Source organism: Lutra lutra, chromosome 4 (genome assembly GCF_902655055.1).
Source record: "Lutra lutra chromosome 4, mLutLut1.2, whole genome shotgun sequence".
Classification (NCBI taxonomy): domain Eukaryota; kingdom Metazoa; phylum Chordata; class Mammalia; order Carnivora; family Mustelidae; genus Lutra; species Lutra lutra.
The window spans coordinates 74767244-74790149 of NC_062281.1; the positions used below are offsets into that span (position 1 = coordinate 74767244).

The 22906-nt window shown below is 39.9% G+C and overlaps 1 protein-coding gene across 1 annotated transcript in view; it reads left to right on the top strand.

Moving 5' to 3' along the window:
• The window catches only part of TOX (thymocyte selection associated high mobility group box), a 303536-nt gene that overhangs the window by 274835 nt on the left and 5795 nt on the right, over positions 1-22906 (top strand). Inside the window, 2 exon segments of the mRNA XM_047727143.1 lie at positions 6640-6720; positions 18782-19168. Of these exon segments, the coding sequence (XP_047583099.1) occupies positions 6640-6720; positions 18782-19168 (468 nt within the window).

Genomic DNA, 22906 nt, shown 5'->3' on the forward strand with positions numbered 1-22906 from the left:
TCTATCCCGTTATTTCTGAATTCTCTGATTCTGGTCACCGAAGTATAAGATCTGGGTTCACAGTGACAATAGAGAACAAATCCAGCCGTACTAAATTAAAGAGTCCGTCCAGCTTTGAAGCCAAAGGGATTGGTCCAAGGAACTAGAAAAGGGTTCTTGGGTCCTTTTTAGCCATGGAAAGGCAGCTCTTAAGTGGAAAAGGAAAGTCACCTTAAATCAGAACCAGATGTAAATTACTAAATGAACCTTAAGTTCCTAATTGGAGACACAGTCGGGCTGTAATACATTTAGCAAATTACAAACAAAATGTTCTTGTTTACATTACATTAAATGGCTTTAAAGCTTCAGCCAAAGAGCTAAATAAACATGCTGTTATGCTAAAAATGGAGTGGAAGGCCTGTTTGGGGTTTGAGTATATTCAGGAGAAACCGCAGCCCACGGTGCCCGGGAAGTATATTTTTGTAAATGTTGGTCCTGTCGTGCATGGAAGAGGAGAGTAGATTTACCTCCAGATCGAGCCTAATGAGCAGATCTCACTTGCAGGGAAACTGTTTGAATACTGTAACATATGCCTTCTTTCAGGATGCATAATTCATATCCAAGGATATTAGCCATAGCAGTTCAGCTCAATAGCAACACCTCATTATTTTATCCCTCAGTATTTATTCCTATGTTTGACGCCTCATGAAATTACTGTTAATGTGTTTATATAAGGGCAGATCTGACACAAGTGGCAAGAATGTAATTTCCTACTCATTCTTTCCTGCTGCTGTGTCCTCTTCCCTTGGTAGAAGTGGCAAGTGTAAATAGTTAATTTGCTTCAATTATGAGCCTGTCCTGCTAAATTAGAAGCAGCAGGGATATGAAGAGCCAGAATTATACTTATGAGGCAGCTGACAAATCCTCTGAGCCCACAGAATCAAATCATTTACTCCTCATTGGTGCTCACCCACCCACCGGAGAGGTGCTGCCGCGGTTTCTCCCCCCTTATCTTCTGAGCAAATTTGGATTTGACGTCAACAATACTCAAGGTTAACTGAAACCCTGCTGCACTGTAACATTCACACATGTGTTTATCTTTGCTGTTTCCTTATAAACAGTACGCGATTCCTTTTTTTTTTTTTTCCACCCCAACCGGGAGTAAAAAATGTGAAACAATTGTTCACGTTTAAACTGTAGGATATAAGACAAGTTGAATTCCTAAAGATGTGCAACTGAGCAATTAATTTTAATAATTTTCTTAGAGGAAAGGGTGAGCCTCTTTTAGTTCTAAAATTCAAGTACAGATGTGTCCATAGTTGTGGGCACGATGGGATTACTACCTGAAGGTGTAAACCCAGGTGGGACATGTGCAGAAATAGCCTAGGCTCGTATACAGTGGAAGTAGACATTTCCTTGGAAGTTTCCGTGACACTGATCGACAGAGAATTTGAAGATACTCCTTCAAGTCCGTTGTCCTTTATGTATTACTAGTGGAAATATTTGAAGAGGGTGGGTTGTATATCTGTATATTGAATGCTTTATTTCCATTGGTGTGCCTTTTATGTAGAAGACGCAATTCAGAATTTTATCCTGCGCGCTCATCCTAATACCCACAGAAGGAGAAATCTAGCCCTGGAGACTCCACACTCTATCGCACGTACTTCCTGGGCACGTACTACGTACATACCAAGCACGGCTCTGTTTGCTGGGACTTGATCCGTGGACAGTGCTGGGGGGTGTCGGAGAGACTCATCAAGGGGCGTTTCTCCCGCCGCTAGGAGGAGCCATTGAGTCGAGTGGGTGGATCTAGGATACCAGGTCAATTTGGTTCACCGCATGGTTAGGTTATGTTCTTTGCAGGATATTGGGTAAAATAAGTATCCCCATGCCAGTCTGTGTTTTCTTATCTGTAAAATGAGAGTACTGATACCACTGCAACCTTCTTGTTGAAAGAATTAAAGACTATAATAGACATAGACAAACACAAAAAAATGCATGCAACAGAGGCATGTTTTTAATGCCTTTTTTTTTTATTAAAGATTTTATTTATTTGACAGAGAGAGAGAGAGAGATCACAAGTAGGCAGAGAGGCAGGCAGAGAGAGAGAGGGGAGGAAGCAGGCTCCCTGCTGAGCAGAGAGCCCGATGCGGGGCTCAATCCCAGGACCTGGGATCATGACCTGAGCTGAAGGCAGAGGCCTTAACCCACTGAGCCACCCAGGCGCCCCTTTAATGCCTTTTTTGATTCTATAACTTCAGTTCCTCACATCACAGCAGGCATACAGTTGGCACTCAATATATTGTTAAGTGTGGTTGTATGACCTCAACACGTATTTTGTAGCCGTGTTTTCAGACAAAAAGCTTGCCTACCCTTCCGTAAGCAGGTCATTCCGTTATACTGTCGATCATTTAGGGGGATCAGATGGTCAGCAAAAGAATAGATAGTAAGATTTTTGTCCCATCGTATAATATTTTCAGTCCTCTGAATACCACTTTATAAATGTCTTTGAGTTCCGGAATGCCTAAGAAAACGCTGAGCAAGTTACACATGATGGAAATTTAACCACATTTAAGTACTAAGTTCTATATCAAATACAGATGCACTTGCTCTAGCTGTCCTAAATAATAACAGCATTGAAAGAAGCTGCAAACGTTAATTTCTAAAGGATACAGCAGGGAATTGTGATTAAATTATTATTTCTTATACATAACTACTTCTAAGCATTTTCTATAAATATGAGCTTGTAGTGGGGACCAAAAAAAAAAAAAAACCCTACATTTGAAAGTCAACCAAAAGGAAAAATGCCTTTTACGTTTTTTTATAGTGTTTGAATAGAATACAGAGTTGGAAGAATTATACATTTTTTTTCTTATTATTACTGCAATGGCTTGGTGGAAATAAACTACGACTATAGAGATTAACTAAGGGCCAGAGCAGAAAAGAAGGAAGGAAGAAGGAATTAAATGGTATTTATAAGATTTTCCTTTTTTGTACAAGTCAGATGGATTGTTTGTTTGGGGTAGAAAAGGAAATCAACAGATTATATTAGACTTTTTTTTTCTATTTGAGTTTATCACATTCGTTGATATTGAACTACTGATTTTAATTAGGGATTAACAGCCTACGAAAACATGTGTCCGTGCTGGTATTTAGTGCATTTCCAAAATGATTCAGTGAATCACTAGATTATATGAACAGGCTTTGGATTCTCTAGAATTGCTATTTGATGTCTATCTAGGTATGTTTTAGATTAGTCATTATATATGTTTTAGTTTAACCAGTAAGATGCAGTCCTTAGATAGGATATGGTAGCTTTCTTAGAATAACAAACCACAGCATATAACTAAGTTAAGACAGGATGAATTCAAAAGTGTTTGGATGAGCTGGGGAAAATGATAAATGATGTATTATGATTTTTAAATCCTCATCTGGCCAACTTTGCACTTTATTTCAAACAGCTGTAGACCATTTGGAAGCCATTTTGTAGTTCAGCCGAATACTAATATTTACTGTATGAACCACATATCTTTAAAATATTTGTCTTTCCCTGAGAGAGAGAGACCGTTTCTTTCCCAAACTTAACTTTGACATAAATCAGACCCATCCTTCCCGGTTAGAAGGTTTGATCATTGCAAGATTGTTCCTAGCCAAACACCGTTCACATCGTCTTCGGTTTCTGCAAGTAAGAGACTTTGTCCATCCATGAATAGAGGCTTTGAAACATTTTTGAGGAACTCTTTGCTGATGAATTTTAAATAACTGTTCTGAAGTCAGGGTTTTGCCCTTCACCTCTGTGTGGAATTCTTGCATGGTTTTATCACTTTCTCATACGTTTGAGTGCTCTCTTCGGACATAGCCATCAACTGTGGAATTCAGAAAGCATCCACGTACAATTTTAGACGGTAGCATGAGAAAGACATACCAGGGTGTATAATACTGGAGCCATTAGGTAGTTCTCAAAGGTGAAGGTTCTAAATTACCATCAGGGAAACCACCTCAGATTTTAATTTCACTCTGGGCTACTCCCCGTTAACCGCAATTACAGAAATAGACCTCCTGAAATGACCACCCTTCGACTCCTCCTTTTGAACATCTACAGCTATGCAGGAAAGAGCGGACCCATCAATCCACGTAATATGACATGATGAGTTTACTCTTTTCTAAAGTGTTATGTAGGCACTTTTGTGATGATCCCCCATAGCCAATCATCAATAGGCAATAGGGAGCCATTTCTAGAAAACAGGGCATTCTGAATGCTAGTCAGGTATCCTGTAACAACATCGATCCCAGAGTGAAACCAGGGGGCACATATCCAGCCCGAAACATACTGAGTTAGCCACCTTTCTCCAGTGGTTGTTAATCAACAAATTTCAGGAAAGTTAACACTTTGCCTGATGTTAACTCCTGGGAGCCCAGCAAAGGCACAGCTATGGAGTAACACTATTGCTGTTCCAGTGGAAACCAAATCCAAGAAAGATGGCAGATGCTCTAATCAGAACATCTGACAACACCATCTTATCTACGGCTACCTAGAAAATGATGCTTTAGTCAATGCTATAGACCAAAGACTGTTATATTTGCCTTTGAGTGTTAAAGGAGTAGCATATTAATAAAAACATGTTAGAACCGAGTATACAAATACGTATTACCATTGAAGATATATTTACCAAATATTTACTGCCGTCCTGAGTAGCATCTCTGTGTGTGGGGGGAGAAGACCCTCTCAAAGACAGTTTTTAAGGTATTAAAAGTAAATATAAACATTGTCAGCTTAAGATCATTAATTCCAAATCATGTCTTAGAGAAGAGGTTGAAGGAAAACTGTAAACTACAATCTGTTTCTCAAGGAAAAAAAAGATAAAATCAATAAAAAGCAGGAGAGCTCTGTGTTTCCAACTGTGGCTGAACCAAAGCATATACCCTACACATAGACCATACTATTCAAAGGCATTTGTTGTAGGCTGGCATTCATTTGTTTTCCAAAAAATGAATCTGAATTTGACTTCCAATGATTAGCTCAGTGAGTTCAAAATGCTCTTGTACTCGAACCAAAGAATTTACTGGCTTTTTACTAACAGATTTCTTTTAAGTTTCTTTGGCTTTTTATTTTGTAAAGATAACACAATGGCTATATGATCATCTTGCATGAATTCCTAATTGTCTTACGGTGATTGCCTTTTATTTTACCAAAACATAGAAGTCTAGGCTGAGGACCTCCCAACAGGAAAACAATTAGCACATTCATTTCATAGCGTCTTCTATAATTTTGTTGACAAGGTTAGTCATTTGTTTACCTTAAGTGAATGTTCTGCTTTAATTAATATATTCATGAGTAAATAACATTTCTCGCATCTTGAATTTCGCAGTTGGAGACCAGGCTCAGCAAACCACCTTTGGCATTAGAAACCATAAACTGACCTCTGCTGCCGACTTGGGCAGATACTTGGTCTTTAGACATCATTTATATTTAACGACTCTGACTAATTCTAAAGCCAGTTTTCAATACTGATCTGTGTCTGTTTTGGAGCTCAGCGTTACAAAATATTAGCCAAGCCTCATTCCCTGCTATAAAATTCAAGATGTGGGGAATTTAAAATAGGTCTATTGATGAAAATACATTTCCATTTACACAGTAAATGGTGAAAAATATTTTACTCTTTAGGACTGATTTCAAAAGATTGCCAAAAACAGACTCGAAAGCCTTGAAAGAATCAGCGTAATGGCAGCCGACAACCATGTGTGTTCACTTTGCTAATCTTTCATTTTCAACTCTAATGACTCCTTTCTGTTTAACTTAGTGATGTGACCTTTAGCATACCAGCAAGTCATTTTTCAGTACTTTTGCTCCATTTAGGATGATTTTACTTTTATTTTCAATATGATTCCCTCTGAAAGATGAAAAGCTTCTGTAAAATGAAATTCATTTCAGAACATCTGTACCTCTTCACAATGAGGTGTCCACAGATCCATGTCATTCAGTGTCTTCGTTGGAAAGGGCATGACCAGAGCAGGCTACCCGGCATGGCACGCATGCCGTCCTCAGCCACTCAGCATCCTCCTTCCACTCCCCAAATGAGTCTTTGACCGCCATAGCCGATTCCTGAGCCTTTGAAAATGGAACTTCAAGGCTCGAAAGGTTAAAATAGTGATGAACCTGCAAACTTTGTAACTGTTCCCTTTGATTTACTTTTCGCATGTAATTGGTCATCTTTGAATTCTGTCCTTGTTTTTATATTTAGCATGGACCATATGTACCAAGATTTTAATGCACTGTAGGATTATCTGCCCATTATATAAATATGAATGGCTTCTTTACCCGCTTGTGGTTTCCCTGGGAACCTTCCTCAATAGTATCTTTCTAAGCCAACTACCTCCACTCTCAAAGTAACCCAGATAAATCCTTTCATATGCTTAATGTAAATGGAAAATTTTACTATTGTTCATCTTCTTCTTATCTAGTCTATTGCCGTACCTCTTAGAAATCTGTTTCCATAAGAAAACATAATCTTTGGGGAGATATATATTATTATATGATATAATTGCTTGTGTGTGTGTGTGAGTGTGCATGCACATGGACAATTATCACTGTGCATTGTACTTCTCTGGAAACAAAAGCAGATGCACTTTCTAATCTAAGATTCTTTGTTGTTGTTATAGGTCTATAAAAAGAAAACCGAGGCTGCAAAGAAGGAGTACCTGAAGCAACTAGCAGCATACAGAGCCAGCCTTGTATCCAAGGTAACGTGCAACTGTGCAGTACCAGGATGAAGTGAGGGCATCTTATCGGAGCCTATGATGGTCATTTAAAAGCATAAAAGATCACTTTAGCATTTCCGCACTATCTTCTTTGTTGAAAAAGAAAAAAGTAAATCCTAAACAAAGCTATACACTGTGGAAATATTGGTTCATACCTGAAGTCCAGAGTGGCATCCTTTGGGGCCTTTTGTGAAATATCATCCACCTGTGGATGATTGGTTTTGTGGGTTAGTACAGCACATTCTTAATCCTGAGCCAGCCTTCTATTTCTCCATACCCCCCCTTAAATTGCCCCCTGCCCCCTGCCCCATCACATTGGCCATTAGCTGAGGAGAAGCCAACGGACTGAAATTCAAGCCTCATTACGGCGGCTTTAGGATGTAAGCCTGCTCCCATTCCGCCCCCCAAAATCACGGCATTTCATTTGAAGTGAAAACACCACTTAAAAATATCTTATGCTTTAGAATATCTTAAACACTAGTTCTTTCTGTGATAAATGCTCAAGAGTTGACTCTCTTTGGTCTCAGATTATTAAAGATATAGTTCCCTTTATAGATTACTCAGGGAGGTGACCTCAGAGAGACAGAGCTGATTCTTGTAAGTACTTGACAGGATGTCCTATCAAATCCGAATTGGACTATTCCTGGCTGTGAGTGGCTCTGGGCTCTGGACTTCATTCCATTCACCCACAAAAGCTGTTTCCTCTTTCATCCACAAATATCCATTCCCCTTCCTACAACCTTAAAGTAATTCGATAAATAAGTTTTCTGTCAGGGAAAATATACACTGAATATATTGATGCAGAAAAAAAAGAACACAAAATACAAATGCATAAGAAATCTCATTTCATTATTGGTCTAATGAAACTTTATGTTCCACTTCTAAGTAAGACTTGGTGGGGAAACTTACTATTTATTATTTGACCTTAGAATTTCCAGCTCTCCTGTACTATCTCACTAAGGATCTCACTTTCTGGTTTATCTCACTCCTTTGGAAAATATTTTTATTTTCTGCTGATACCATCTCCCATTTTGGTATATTCACAGAATGTGTGTGAAATTTTAACCCAAAAATGAGGTATATAAAATATATAAATATATATAAATATATAAATATAACATATTTATATATTATAATATATATAATTTATATAATTATATATAAATATATAAATATTAGATCCAATAGCAATACAGACAAACAAACAAAAAAAGAGTTACAAATGATTAGAACCATCCAGCCATTGGGCTAAATAGCCATGTTGATATTATTTAGATTAATATGCCCCAAATAGAAGGAAATTTTTTTAAAAAATAAGTTCTCTGTGGTGAGGGCTGTGAAGTGTGTAAACCTGGCGATTCACAGACATGTATGCCTGGGGCTAATAATACATTATATGTTAATAAAAAAATTTTTAAAAACTTAATCAAGGTAGGAAAAAAAAATAAGTTCTCCTTGTTTCATCTAAGGTAAGTTTCTTTTTGAGCATTTTACATAGAAGTTTAGTCAGAACTTCTATTTTTCCATAGGAGAAAATCAATACTAAAAGTCCAATCCCAATACAAAGCTCTGTGGTTAATGTTATGCAGATTGCCAGAATGTTATAACACTGACTAAGCCTTTACTTTCAAAACAAGTGTCCTCAGATTTGCTCTTCACTGCAACTTTTCATACTGTTCATTCTCAGAGTTGCAACCCTCAGTATACGGCAATTTATATAAATGCTGCGAATTGCCATTTCTACATTTAAAAAACCAAGCACTTTTTTTAAAGCTTACTCTGGCTTTTTTTTTTTTTTTCCCCCTCTTTGGCAGTAGGAATTTTGCTGGAACTGTTGAATGTCTATTTATGTACAACTATCTATTGTGTGTATACAAATTGAAGGAAAATTACCAATACCCTCTCCAGGTTAGAAAAGTGGCCCTGTGATGTTTTGCCCGAGTAGATATTTGCAGTATAAACTTTCAGGCACGTACAGAATATTTACCCACCTACCTTCCCATTGTACACGGACACTTATGTAAAAATCCATTTCTTTTCCATTTTAAATAGTGACAAGGAAAATAATAGCCACTCATATTCACACATACACTTCTTCAATGTTGTAGGTTTTTTTGTGTATTATAAATTATTTTCCTGTTCTGAAAGCTCTAAAGGTACAATCCTAAAATGCGACATGATAATAACAGTTACAATTCCAGGTAACCACAGTGCACCAGCCGAGCTCTGTTTCCCCCATTCACTCTTTCACGTATTCATCTGGTAAATTTCCCTGAGCATGTGGCTTGTGCTGAGCACTGTGCCAGGCTCAGTGGACGCCATGGAGAATAGGCAGATTTCTTCCCTAGAGCACAGGAGATATGCCCCCTGGAATTTAAGAAGCTTTCTCTTTTGTCAGGGAGACCAAGAGTGAAAACATAAACTAATAAATGACCAAGAGCTTTGAGAATCTAAGCATTCTGAAGGAAATAAAGGACGGGACTGATAGGGTGGTCTGCAAAAGTCCTCTTTGAAGAGGGGACCTCATTCAAGGCTGAGAGCCAAAGGAAGACAAGGAGCTTGCAAGACCCAGAGGGAGCCTAGGGAAGAGCCAACCAGGCCACAGTCAGCAAGTGAGATGCCACCGGAGACGGAAATGTCTCCTTGAAGTCAGAGGTCAGCGTGGCTGGCTGACTGAAGAAAAGGAACATGGTTTGAGGTGAAGCTGGGAAGATGGGCAGGGGTCAAATCACCAAGACCTTGCAGGACATGGAAAGGAGCTGGATTTTAGTACAGAGGGAAGCCACTGAATGGGTTTCCGTAGAGGATGGATACTCGGATTTATATTTTTATTTTATTTTTTTAGGTTTTATTTTGTTTATTTGTGAGAGAGAGAGCAGGGGAAGGAGCAGAGGGGAAGAGAGAGGGACAACCAGACCCCATGCTGAGCACAGAGCCCGACGAGGGGCTCGATCTCACGACCCTGAGACCATGGGCTGAACGGAAACCAAGAGTCGGATGCTCAACTGACTGAGGCACTCAGGCGCTCTGGATTTATTCTTTTTAAAAGGTCACTTTATTGGGGTGCCTGGTTGGCTCAGTAGGTTAAAGCCTCTGCTTTCAGCTCAGGTCATGATCCCAGGGTTCTAGGATCAAGCCCCGCATCAGGCTCTCTGCTCCTCGGAAAGCCTGCTTCCTCCTCTCTCCCTGCCTGCCTCTCTGTCTACTTGTAATCTCTGCCTGTCAGATAAATAAATAAAATCTTTTTTTAAAAAATCACTTTATTTAAAAAAAAAATCACTTTATGTGAATGAGTTCCCTCTATCCCCACACCTTATCCCACAAAATAAGCTAGATTATAAACATTCCTCTCAGGAGGAAAAATACCAAATAGGTAACAAGTGCCCAAGCCCGGAGTTGACCTACAGCATCCTCCATCCCTGTGCTGGGCCTTGCTGTCATGGGTCCTGTTAACAGTGTGCTTGACCAGCTTCCTTAAAAACCTCCTGACCCACAAGTCTTGGTAAAGCATTGACATTCTCACTTCATTATTGTCAATGAGATCTTGTATTAACTAAAGCACCATGTCTCTTTTCCTAACTTTCCGTGGGTAAAGTTTATTTATTCCTCCAGGGCTAAATATTTTGGTACTATTCTCTCTGCAATTCATTCACTTCACCAAATAGGGCTTTGTTTCCCTAGACCAAAAGCTCTTCCCCCTCACTAATTGGTAGCCACGTCAAGGCTGCAACTTCTTGCTGCTTCCACTCTGGGCCGTTGAAAACTCTAATCTAAAATTAGCCGCTTCTAACGGAACCAAATCAAAAATAGGAACAGCCGGTGAACATTGGCTCCACCTCTGAAGCCGAGTCATAGGATTAGCAACACTCCTCTCAATTAGTGACATTCCCGTTTAAATGTACTCTCTACCTTCAAACCTAGCATATTAATTAACATGACTCCAGGTCTGAATAAAATGCCTACCAAAAATAAAAACACTCAGTCATAGTAAATAAATATATTCTAGCCTTCATACTTCAAAATGACAACATGACAGATTCTCAGCAAGATACTGTTTCCCAATAATAACAAATACAAGTGGTATCTTGCTATCGAGTAGCTTGGGCGTCACACGCTGTGCACGGCGTTTTCCATGCATCTCTACTCATCATTAACAACCCTACAAAATAAGATTTAGCCCATTTTCTATATGGTCTCTAGGCTGAGAGATTAAGTGATTCGCCCACAGAAATGAGAGGGTGGCAGTGGTAAACAGGGCTGAAACTCTGCCGTCTTGTTCAAAAGCTTATAGACTTTTTTTCCTATGTTGAGTAATTGTCAAATATTTATACCTCTGGAACTACAACAAAAATGTAGTTATTCCCCCCAACAAATTGCATGCCACCTCTTACGTATTAGACAGCTAAACTAAAGCTGCCCTGACTTAATGAGGGCGGGGGCCAGAGAGGAGGTGTAGAGGTTTCCGAATCTCGCCCCGCCCCCCACTCCCTAACCTCCCACTATGAGGGGCTGGCCAGAGACCCTCAGAGGAATCTGGCCCCTGCGGAGTGTTTGGGAAACACATGCTTTTCCAGCTGTGCTGGCGTGTCACCTGGTCCCAGGGAGCCAGGGACAGACCCAGCCTGCAGAAGCCACCCTGCTGTGCAGACACATTGGTATTGAAGGACGTGTGACTAGGAGCACAGAGGGTTGCAAATACGATGGGTCAGACCCCAGAATAATTTATTCAACTCTGGGCCCTATCATTTAAAGGGGGAAATTGAAGACATTTCAGAAGAAAAAGTCATAAAAGTAACAGAGGTAAAAGGCAGTAAGGTAGTAGCTGAGAAGAGAGAATTTGAAATTACTAAGCCTGAAAAACAAAGACTCAGGCATGTTCAAGCCCATGACAGGCCTTAACCCCAAGACTGTGATTACCTGTGCTCCATTTTCTCTGACTCTAGAACTGGAAAAAGATGCCCTTTCAAACGGGAGGAATTTGATCTGAGCAGGGCATTGTTAAGCTCTTGAATTGGCTGAGTACACAACTTCTTTCCATAGAGAAATTTAAAAGCAGGAAGCAAAGGTTTATAAGTAAGGATTGAAGAAGATCTCTAAGGCAGAGGGCATCAAGGAAAAATCTATTTAAAATGCCACCAACAATTATCTGTGGCCCACCTGTAAGAACGCGTCTGATCTCATCTAAAGTGCTACCAACATCACACCAAGAGTCCTCAGAGGGCAGCAAAGTCTACAGACCCTGAGGGCAGGTGGATCTGGGTTCAAATTCCAGGTTTCCCTCTTCCTAACTTCCATTTCTTCATGCAAATTATTGAGCTGCTTGACGTCTCAACTTTCTCATCTGTTAAACAGAGGAGACAATAGGACACACATCCCAGAGTTTCCATGAGGATCAAATAAAAACCTCTGTATAAACTCCATGATTCAGAATCCCCAAAACAGGAAGCTCTTAATAAATACCAGCTATTTATTATTATTATTATTATTATTATTATTATTACTATGATTATCATCAGCTTTATTTTTCATGTTGTTGGTAGGTGTGCAGAGTTTGTGTGTGATAGAAAATTTAACTGGCTCATATTTTCAAATTGTCTGCAAGTCTGCTTTGATATAAAGGAATTTTAAAGGTGACATTAAAACAAGAAAAACTTGCTTCATGGATACATCCTTTTAGAAAGATGAGAAATGATCTAGATATTGAAAAGACTCATCTACACAGCTTTCCTCATTGAAATGGTCTTTATGAGCCTTTAGTCATGGGAGAGTAAGAGAGTCCGAGGACCAGGAACATAGACTGTTATGACTAGAGCTCCCTGGCTTGAACACTCTATTTAAGGTCATTTGGGGTTAGGCCATTAAGTAAAGCTTAAGGATATATAGCTTTTCCATAGACTCAGGAATTCCTAGACCTGGGTCTAAATTATTATGTTGAAAATAATGTATAACTTTAAACTAGTTTTATTTTACCACATAGACCAGAATTTATATTCCCAAAATGAGTGTTGCATTCAAAGTAGTCACTTTGGGAGGCTACAAACTTATTTTATTATTGCTCCCAGAATTCAAAAGATTTTTGAAACTCCTCTTTTAGAACTGCAGTCATGAAAAGTTTATGAGCCACATTAGCAAATCAATCTTGTTACATTGTTTTCACACCTCATTCTTTCCCCAAACTTCACCCAGATCTAACCCACAGACCTGGCTTCCAGGGACGATTAGCTGTTTCCAAAAATCAGATTCACCATCAAAAGACAAAGAGTTGTCTGAGGATATGTAAAACAGTGTCCCCCAGGCTCTGAAGAGAATTTAAGTAGAGAAATTCCCAAATATTCCAAGTAAAAGCAGCATTATTGAAATATTCATACAGCTTCTTAGAAGGGCCAATCTCGGGGCGGGGAGGGGGCGGGCGGTGCCTGGGTGCTCAGTCAGTTAAACATCCTGCTCTTAACTTTGGTTCAGGTCATGGGACAGAGTCCCTATTTGGGCTCCTCACTCAGCGGGGAGTCTGCTAGAGATTCTCCTTCTGCCCTCCCCCGCTTCTGAAAATAAATTAATAAATCTTAAAAAAAAAAATAAGAAAGTGCCAACCTGGAAGGAGATAACATTTGAATGAATAAGTTCTGGTATATTAAAGAACAGTGATCGGAGTCGTGACTTTAAGGGCACACATCAGAGAAGAGACTGTTTCTACCTTGAGGTAGGGTGTCAGAATGTACAGAGACAATGGAAGCTTTTTATAAAAATGCACAGTGAAGGACAATATTGAATCACATCAGGAAGGTTCTCTGTTGCCAAGACTGATAGTAAAGAATCACAACATTTAGTTCAAGGGAAGGACAATAAACTCAAATGATTTCTTTTGTTTGAAATAACTTATAGAATTCATGCCATGGAGAGCTATTGAGACAAATACTGGGTCTGAATTTGAAAATGGGATGGATTATTTTATGACTGTTACATAAAATTTGTAGCTCCGAAAACCCAGATCGTGATTTAAAGATAATAAAATCTCATGCTTCAGGGTGTAAGTTAATCACCTGCAAGGACCAGGAAGAATTTCCCTTTCAGAAGTAACAACGCACAATTGAGTAGGTGCATAAATTTTGTTTAATTTCCAGTGCACCGAGTATTGGTCAGTGCTGAAAACAAGAATCAAATTAGATGGACTATTAATCTGATTTGGTTCAACAACTCTTATATTGTTGTTTCCACTGAGTTTTATGTCTTGTGTTTATACTTTGCTATTTTAAATAACAAGTGCTTTGTCAGTTTCTCATTTTTATAGCACTTATCATCCCAAAATGGGGGCATTTATACACTATATGCACTATTGTCTGCTTTATACAAAGTAAATGGATTGAAACTATCTCAGATTATCAACAACATGGTTAATCAGAAGTATCTTAAGGTTTATAGAGTGGTGTCTCTTGTGGAAGATTCTATTGAGAAGACCCAAAAGGTGTCTATTCACACACACACACACACACACACACACACACACATACACATTTTGCTGATGGAAAACATCTTTCAGAGTCAGTGGTCTAAAAGCAAATAGGAAATAGAACTCACTCAGAAACTAATAGCAAAAACACATTCCTTCCATGAAAATGTCAGATTCATGGGTAGATTTTCAGTTGTGTATACAGTGGTAAAATCATATTTGCCAGGTGACCTACCCAAAGCACACACTACTAAAGAAAAGTGGTTAGTGTATTTCAAAATAGAAGCAAATTTAAATTACTTAGTTTGTATGAGAAAACAGTTTTAATTTATGAATGGTAGGTATAGAGATCTTCATAAACAATCTAATTGATTTGCAAAATTGTAGCCTTGCTTTCATAGTTTAATTAGAAGAAAGTGACAGAACAGATTAAATTTATGATTTCTTCATGTTCCCATTTAATCAGATTATGAATTCATGGCACTTTGCTATGGAAAATGAACTTATTCTACCTATCTTTCAAAGCAATAAAATAGCTCTATAATTAATAGACAGTTTGTTGTATTAGTCTGATTAAGAATTAACTAGAAGTGAAGCTAGAAGCAGGTTTTTTGCCATCTAAATGAGTGGATCTTTACATAAAGATAAAAATTCTCAACATACAGTTGGAACACAGTAAGCCTCCTTGTGGCCCACCGTCCACCCCAGATCCAATGGAGAGTAAAGGGCAGCGTACCTAACCAAAGGACAGAGGGTTATAATTTCTCATCACTTCTGGAAAGGTATGGTTCATGCTGACAGCAAAGAAGAGAATGGAAAAGACCAGTCTGATATTCTGTGGGTTTTCAAAGATTTCAGCTCTTTCCTCACCGTTTGGGAAAAGGAATGGCATGTCTTGTCAGGAGTCTCGGCAAGGGCAACAGTGAGAGCATGGAGTCTTGTTCAAGAACAGTCATTCGGTCATTCAACAGACAAACATGTCTGTGTTCTCTTTGTCCTGTCACCATGCCAGATGCGTGTGACACAGAGATTTAATTTCCTACCATAACAGAGACCATTTCCTTGATGACGCAAGACACTGTCATAGAGACAACAGGGAGAGCACCTCCATTGGCATCCCTTTCGTGTATAGGCGCATGGCTAGACACTGGACATGTTACCCATCTTGTCACATTCGACTATTAGAAAGTAAAGGGAAAAAATGTAACTTCCCCCAAAGTCTTCCTCCCTCTGTATTAAAAATTGTATAGAGTGCTATCTAACTCATCATTTTCAGAGATCTATTTAATTTGTTTGTCGACAGTCTTTCTAGGGATTAAAATTTAGTACTATTTCAGAATAGGTTTAGCATTAGCGATCTTTACATGCCTTAGTGTGGAGAATATAAATGACAAACAAATGGCTGGATAGACAAAATATTTTTCTATTTACCATGAGAAAACAGTCTTCACAAGGTTGGCAAAAAGTTATCTCAAATTTGGTTGGAATCTATTTTTATGTACCTGTGTCTCTACATCTCCCTCTCTGAAATGATCTTTCTATCATTTCTCTATCTGGTGGAAGGCCTGCTGTTAATCAAAAGGTAGAATTCAGGAGGATTTGGTTCATTGTTTATTTTGAATTCACCATTGAAGAAAACCATTACCATGTACATGCCCTAGCTCTTCTCGGATGTAACGGGGAAGCAAGCCACCAGCTTCCTAATTCTTTCAAGAAATTGTGTCACTGTCCTCAGCCTAAAATATGAAATTCACTATGCCGATGGTTTTCCAGGAAACACAGAACTATAGATTAGTGTAATATTACACCTGGATTGTGTAATTTAAGTATGTCTTTTGTGGCAACAAAATTTAGCTTATTTCAGGCAAGAAATGACTATTTAAATGGAAGTGTAGTTCTATTTGCCACTTAAATAGGTTTGTGTCACTTATTAATTCTTCTGAACCAATGTTTTCTGTTGAAGACGATTCTCACCAAATGACCTATTGAGAGAAGGTTTCTGTGGTCCTTAGCTGGAGATTCACAACACACTGAAGGCTCCCAGAAGGCACTGGCTTGTTTCCTACACGTTTCATCCAGGAACCTTGTTTTTTATAAGACATGTATTTTTTCCACAAATTCCTCCTCCCTCATACAGTTCAGAACTGCATGTGTTGGGGGCTAAAGTGGGTGTCACCCCTAGAATGGCTTGCCAGGGGTGGCTGTGGGCCCCCAGAGCTGGTCCCGCTGCTGGCCAAGTGTCTGGACTCACCAGAATTAGGCATTTCTATTCTACATGTAGCCAAAGTCTATTTCTCCAAGGTTGTTCAATTGGACAAATATCTTTATTTAATTACATGGCTGTAGTTCCCGGGATGATTGTATGATTATGTCTGAACAACATGTCATATGCATCTATGTGCATTTTGTTTATGTCCAAACACACGTTCAGGTCACCTGTCTATACGCTATAGATCCCATGTTACTTCTTGACGAGGTGATTATCAGCTAGAGAAATCAACTGCAAACATTTTCCCATCTATGTGTTTCAGAGCGCTGATAGTATGGGCGATGTGAGTGATTCTTCTTCTGTTTAAATTAAAAACATCTATAAAGCAAGAAATAAAGATGCACTCACATGTATTAAATTTTATAGATATCTATCATGTGTAATAGTTCTGTTCCTGTAGGGAGTTGAAGCCGTATGCGATTAAGTACAAAATTAGCCCTTCTGCAGCAGGCTAAGGAGGGGGAGGAAAACACGATGAGACTGCTTTCCCGGATGACTTCACAACACAGACACACAATAAACACAAAATCTTCTTGGCATATAGGGAACGATTTTTGAGGCATATCATTGCAGTATATACTATTCTGATATAGAACTAGTCACTGTTTACACAGCCTGAATTAACCTATTTGACCTTTTCCTGGAATTGTTCACTACTCTGCACACAACAATAAGAATTTTTAAGTAGAAACAACAACAATAAAAAAAAATCTACTTAAGTTTCTTTTTGTTGTTGTTGAAATCACCTTTTATATCTGCATTTTGCCAAGTTTCTTTCTTTTAAGGCCATCCCTTGAAAATGTGTGAACAATTTCTGACATTTTTAATATTCATATAGGAGACAGGGAGTCTGAACGTCGGTTCCTATTTCGTAAGGCTCCATCAATAGGACACAGAGATAAATATTATAAGGAGAGGATTCTTCAGAGAGGCTCAAATTCTCGGGGTACACCTTACTTTATACTCGACCTGGTGAAGTCAGAGCCTCCCAGGACCCCAGATTTCCATGGTCTGGCGTATTGTCACAGATGTCAGTTGTGTCCTTTCTCCGGAGAGAGAATGTGGGGCTGGTTGTTCGTTTACCCCAACCTACCTTTCTTGAGTCTGCACATAGATGCCCCATGGTCCTCATTGTGGTTTTCATTTCATTTTCCTACACTAATGGAGAAAAACGAGTTGCATTGCTAGTAGTGTTATCTGCTGACTTGTGAAATGAAGTTCGCACGTTGTGTTTCGGGTCATCTTGCGTGACGATCAATGTCCCTAATGTTCTGGTCCATTGGACGATGTTCTGTGTCACAGGAGGGTTTCAGAAAGACCCTGCCACGCTGATAGTAACAGGAGCTCATTTGACTCAAAAACGGAATAAGCATGATATCAAGGTTCCAGAATAAGGATATTTGCATCCTCAAGGCACTGTTTTGACAAAGCAACTTTTCTTCTCCAGAAGGATATGGTAGCATGTTTCTTCCCCCACCTGGTTTCACTTCTCCCCTTTTGTTTTATCAGCTTCCTCCTCTCAGCAAATGTAGGAGGTAGGTCCTTGCCCTGGAAGAAATGCTTCGGGGTTAATTCTTGGTTCTTTTCAGTCCCCACTGCTAGGTCTAGTTTTTAAGTCAATGAAAAGATTATTAAGAAATGGCCTTAGGAAGATATAAAAAAAAATAGGGCAAAATTATATTAATTCATGTTGGAGTCAAAAGTTTCTAAGAGAGATTATTTTTATCCAGTTCATTACGGGGGACAATTCATCACCAACTTCTTTAAAAAATCCAGATGAGTTCTGTGGCTACTTAGAAGCTGTATTAATGTGGTTTTATGTAACTTCAGAAAGGTATTTTTGAACTCCTTTTCTCATATTCATTTCCATCAACCAGCTTTGTTTTCTTTGTGCAAATATCTAGGCCAAGACTCCTTAAGACTGTAAAAAGGAAACATAAAAAAATGAGACATACAATCAATAGAAAAACTCCAGAACTGAATTACTTTCAAAGTGAGCCCCACTTGTCTTTCCTATCAGGTCACTGAGGACATCCATCTTCCCGCCCATCTTGTTCCTGGTGTGCACAATGAGAAAAGTCCCTAGGTTAGAGCTTGCATTGAGGCAAAGAAAAAGAAAATGTCACTGGAGATTGTTTTAGATTCAGAAAGAGACAGATTCAGCTCAGTCTTCCATGAGCCCCATTACAAATACCGAAGGAGGAGTTCTTAGACCAGAGGCAAGCAGAGCAACAGGCATTGATCCCCACGGAAGTTCCAGGCCACGCTCACCCAGTAGTACCCCTGTGTCCATCTCTGAACTCTGCCCCTGTTTGTTTCCTCAACAGAGCTACAGTGAACCTGTTGATGTGAAGACATCGCAACCTCCTCAGCTGATCAACTCAAAGCCTTCAGTGTTCCACGGGCCCAGCCAGGCCCACTCGGCTCTGTACCTAAGTTCCCACTACCACCAACAACCAGGAATGAATCCTCACCTGACTGCCATGCATCCCAGTCTCCCCAGGAGCATAGCCCCCAAGCCGAATAACCAAATGCCAGTGACTGTCTCTATAGCAAACATGGCCGTGTCCCCCCCTCCTCCCCTCCAGATCAGTCCACCTCTTCACCAGCATCTCAACATGCAGCAGCACCCACCACTCACCATGCAGCAGCCCCTTGGGAACCAGCTCCCCATGCAGGTCCAGTCTGCCTTACACTCACCTCCCATGCAGCAGGTACGTGATCGCACTCTGGACTCTTCTTCAGAAGTGTGGGGTGGGGGGGGTTGGGGAATGGAGGGGGAGAGAGGGAAGGGAGTGGGGAGGGGCAGAGAGGGAAAGGAGTGGGGAGGGGGAGAGAAGGGAGGGAGGGGGGAGGGGGAGAGAGGGAAGGGAGGGGGGAGGGGGTTCTCGCCATCCAGCAAAAGGTGGGGGCACATGTGTGTTCTGTTCTATTTAATGGACAGAAAATGGAAGATAGTCAACAAACATCTGCTTTCTGAAAAATAATAATTTACAGGTGGTGAGTTTGGGCAGCATTATAGGATCACGACAATGGATCGCTGCTTCTTTTCCTAATCGCCTGCTGGCCTCTTGCCACGTTTCTAGAAATCATATCGCTAATCATCCTCCTTGTTTTCTGCTCCTTGAGTAAAGTACATTTGTAATGATGAAATGACAACTCCTGCTAAAGACCTCTTTGGGACTGAAGGTTTTACATTAAAAAATATATATATATTTGGTTTGGATATACATATATAGATATATATAGATATATATAGATATATATATAGTTTGTAAAGCCTTGATTAGTATGCCTGTTGAGGCCAATAAATGCCACAAAATGAAATCTTGACCCACTGTTTAGTAATATTCAGAACTATCAAATTGGTACAGCCTTTAAAGGACTAAGAAATTAAAATGTTAACCGGAGTTTTGTTTAAAAATGGATATATGGCAGAAAACACAGGAAGTTTGGAAGGCTCTCTCCCAATTATTGAAATAATTTGTGTGCGATCTTAGCTGAATTTTCCTTTGAAGTCCTGCTTTTCTTTAGGATTTGGTGTTATTTTAAAATTGTAAAATGAAGAGCAAATGGTGTACATGAAACTAAACGTAAAGCCGTCAAGCATCCTGAAAACTTGTTTTAAAAACATAAATCAAGATTAAAAACTACAAATCGTATCAAATTCATCCATCACTTTTACAATCCGATTACTCTTTCATTCCAGAACTGTAATTAAACACGCAAACACAGGTTTCCTGTTGAGCCCCCATCTAGTCCTCTGTGGAATTGAGTCTGTAGTTGGACCAGGGTGGGTTGGAGAGGATGCAGAAAAAGAATCAAATATACTATCCTCGAATTTATTTTTTTTAAGATTTCATCTATTTATTTTGAGAGAGAGAGAGAACATGAGCGGGGATTTGGCCGGGGGAGGGGTAGGCAGAGCGAGAGGGAGGATCTCAAGGATCTAAGGATCTCCTCTTAGCAGGGAGGACTCCCTGCTAAGGGTGGAGCCCCATGTGGCCCTTGATCTCGAGACCCATGAGATCATGACCTGAGCCTAAGTCAAGAGTCTGTCGATCAACCAACTAAGCCACTCAAGTTCCCCCCAAATTCATTTTTTTTAAAGATTTTATTTATTCATTTGGCAGAGATCACAAGTAGGCAGAGAAGCAGGCAGAGAGAGAAGTGGAAGCAGGCTCCCTGCTGAGCAGAGAGCCCCACACAGGGCTCAATCCCAGGACCCTGGGATCATGACCTGAGCCAAAGGCAGAGGCTTTAACCCACTGAGCCACCCAGGTGCCCCTTATTTTTATTATTATCACTGTAGACTGACAATAGCAAACCTTAATATATTACTTTACCTTCTGTTTAATTTCAGAAAATTTATAGTGCAGGAACTAGCATTATCTTCATTTTATAAGCAAAGAAACTCAGGCTTGGCAAAGTTAAGTCATATGCCCATAAGGTCGGTGCTGGAATTCAAAACCCAGTTCTGTTCAGAAATCAGAGCCTGGCTTCTTAAATGCTGGGCCTGCTGTCTCTCACACTTAATCATTCTTATAGACTATTAGCAGTTTTGCATTAGAAAACCTGTATCTCCCAAGAATTTGGAGGGTCTTTAAATCTTAGCTAGTTCTAAAATTAAAATGATTAGAGAGAACAAATGGACCTAAGTCTCTTTGCTAAACCTTTCCCGGTCCTTAAGCCAAAGATTTTGATAAAGCCCTGATGTCCTCTTACCCAGACTAGCTGCTAATTCACTAGGGAAGAAGACTGGGGAAAAGTCAACTTCTACAATCATGCCTGGTCCACACAGGTGTCTGTGACTAGCAGGTGACATTCATAGGATCAAATTTTTGCTCTTTCTATCAGACATCACTCAAATAAAAGGGACACTCTTGGGTGTCCTTGCATATCAATGAACCAGTAATGTATGTGTAAAGAATGAATAGTCTGAGGAACACAACCTTGCCTTCTTGGATTGCCTCCAGCCTAAGGTGCTGCCCGCTGAGGGCCTGTGTTCTGCTCTCCACGCTCTAGCTCTGGTCTGTTTCTTCCCAGGCAAGAGAACAGAAAAGGCACAGTCCCCTCCACCAAGCTGAAGGCTAGAGCTCAGTCTAGAGAGGACACTGTTTTCTATCTTATCTGCTCAGAAAAGGTTCCTTTTTCTACTTATACAAACACCTTGGATGAGCTAGCTGTGATCCTGAGTAGCTTTCAAACATTTCAGAATTACATAAGGCCACATGTGAAAACTCAAGAGACTTGTCTTTCTGTAGAGAATCGGAACTGAATAGGAAAAAATAGAACAGATTACACTGGATACGTTTTCATCAATCTTTAAGTCAGTTCTATTAGTGTATCTCAAAAAGTGTTCTTACTGAGATGGTAGGACCTGATTTCAATTTACATTAATAATAGAAGACAAAATGGCATGAACCCCAAATGGAGAGTAAATAGCTAAAAGACTACAGTGACTAACATCACTTTTAACAAGGCCTGGATCAAGGTGGGTAAAGTAATTGTTGAATGGACAAATGAACAAACAAGCGATTTCAAAAAAAAACAAGTAACAAAAGTGTTTAAATACTAGAAGAAATTATAGGTTAGTTTGTGGAATCTGAATTCCTTGGAATTTTTCTAATTGCATTTATTCAAAAAAGATTAATTAAACCCCTAATGTGTGCCAGGCACTGTCTAGGCTCTGGAAGTTGAAAGATAAATGAGAACAGGTAAAGAGGCCTCTGTCCCCATGCAGCTGTCATCAGAGTTGAGGAGCAGTGGTGGTGTAGTGGTGGTAATAAGATAAACAGATTAATTAGTAAGATCCTGTGGGGGGGAAAGACAAACAGGAATTCAAATTGCAGAGCATGTGGAAAAATAGCAGAGCCTTCAGCTGGAATGCATAAAGAAGGCCCCTGTGAAGGGCTGGCACAGACACATGAAGGCTGAGAAGAGGAAGTAGCCTGTATCAGTCAGAAGGTGGGAGAGGGGGACTCTGGGTGGCTCAGTGGGTTAAGCGTCTGCCTTCAGCTCAGGTCATGATCCCAGGGTGCTGGGATCGAGCCCCACGTCAGGCTCCCAGCTCAGCAGGGAGTCTGCTTCTCCCTCTCCCTCTCCCCACTCCTGCTTTCTCTCTCATTTTCTCTCCCTTTCAAATAAATGAAATAAAATGAAATTCTTTTTTTTTTTTTTTAAAGGAGGTGGGCAGAGTAAGTGGGGAAAACCAGCAGAGGCCAGAAACAGGGGAAAAAGGCTCCAGGCTGGAAGGACCCATTTTGGGGGAACGTAGCTGGTCTGGGACCTGGGAAGGAGGCCAGTGGGGAGTACGGTGCATTAGGGGAGAGCCTAATGTACCGTCCTAGAGGAATGAGGTCATTGGGATAGGATCGTCAGGTTGAGGGGACTGGCAGCCCCCAACAAGTTGATAATCCTAAAATCAGGATAAAAAAGTCCATCAGCCATGA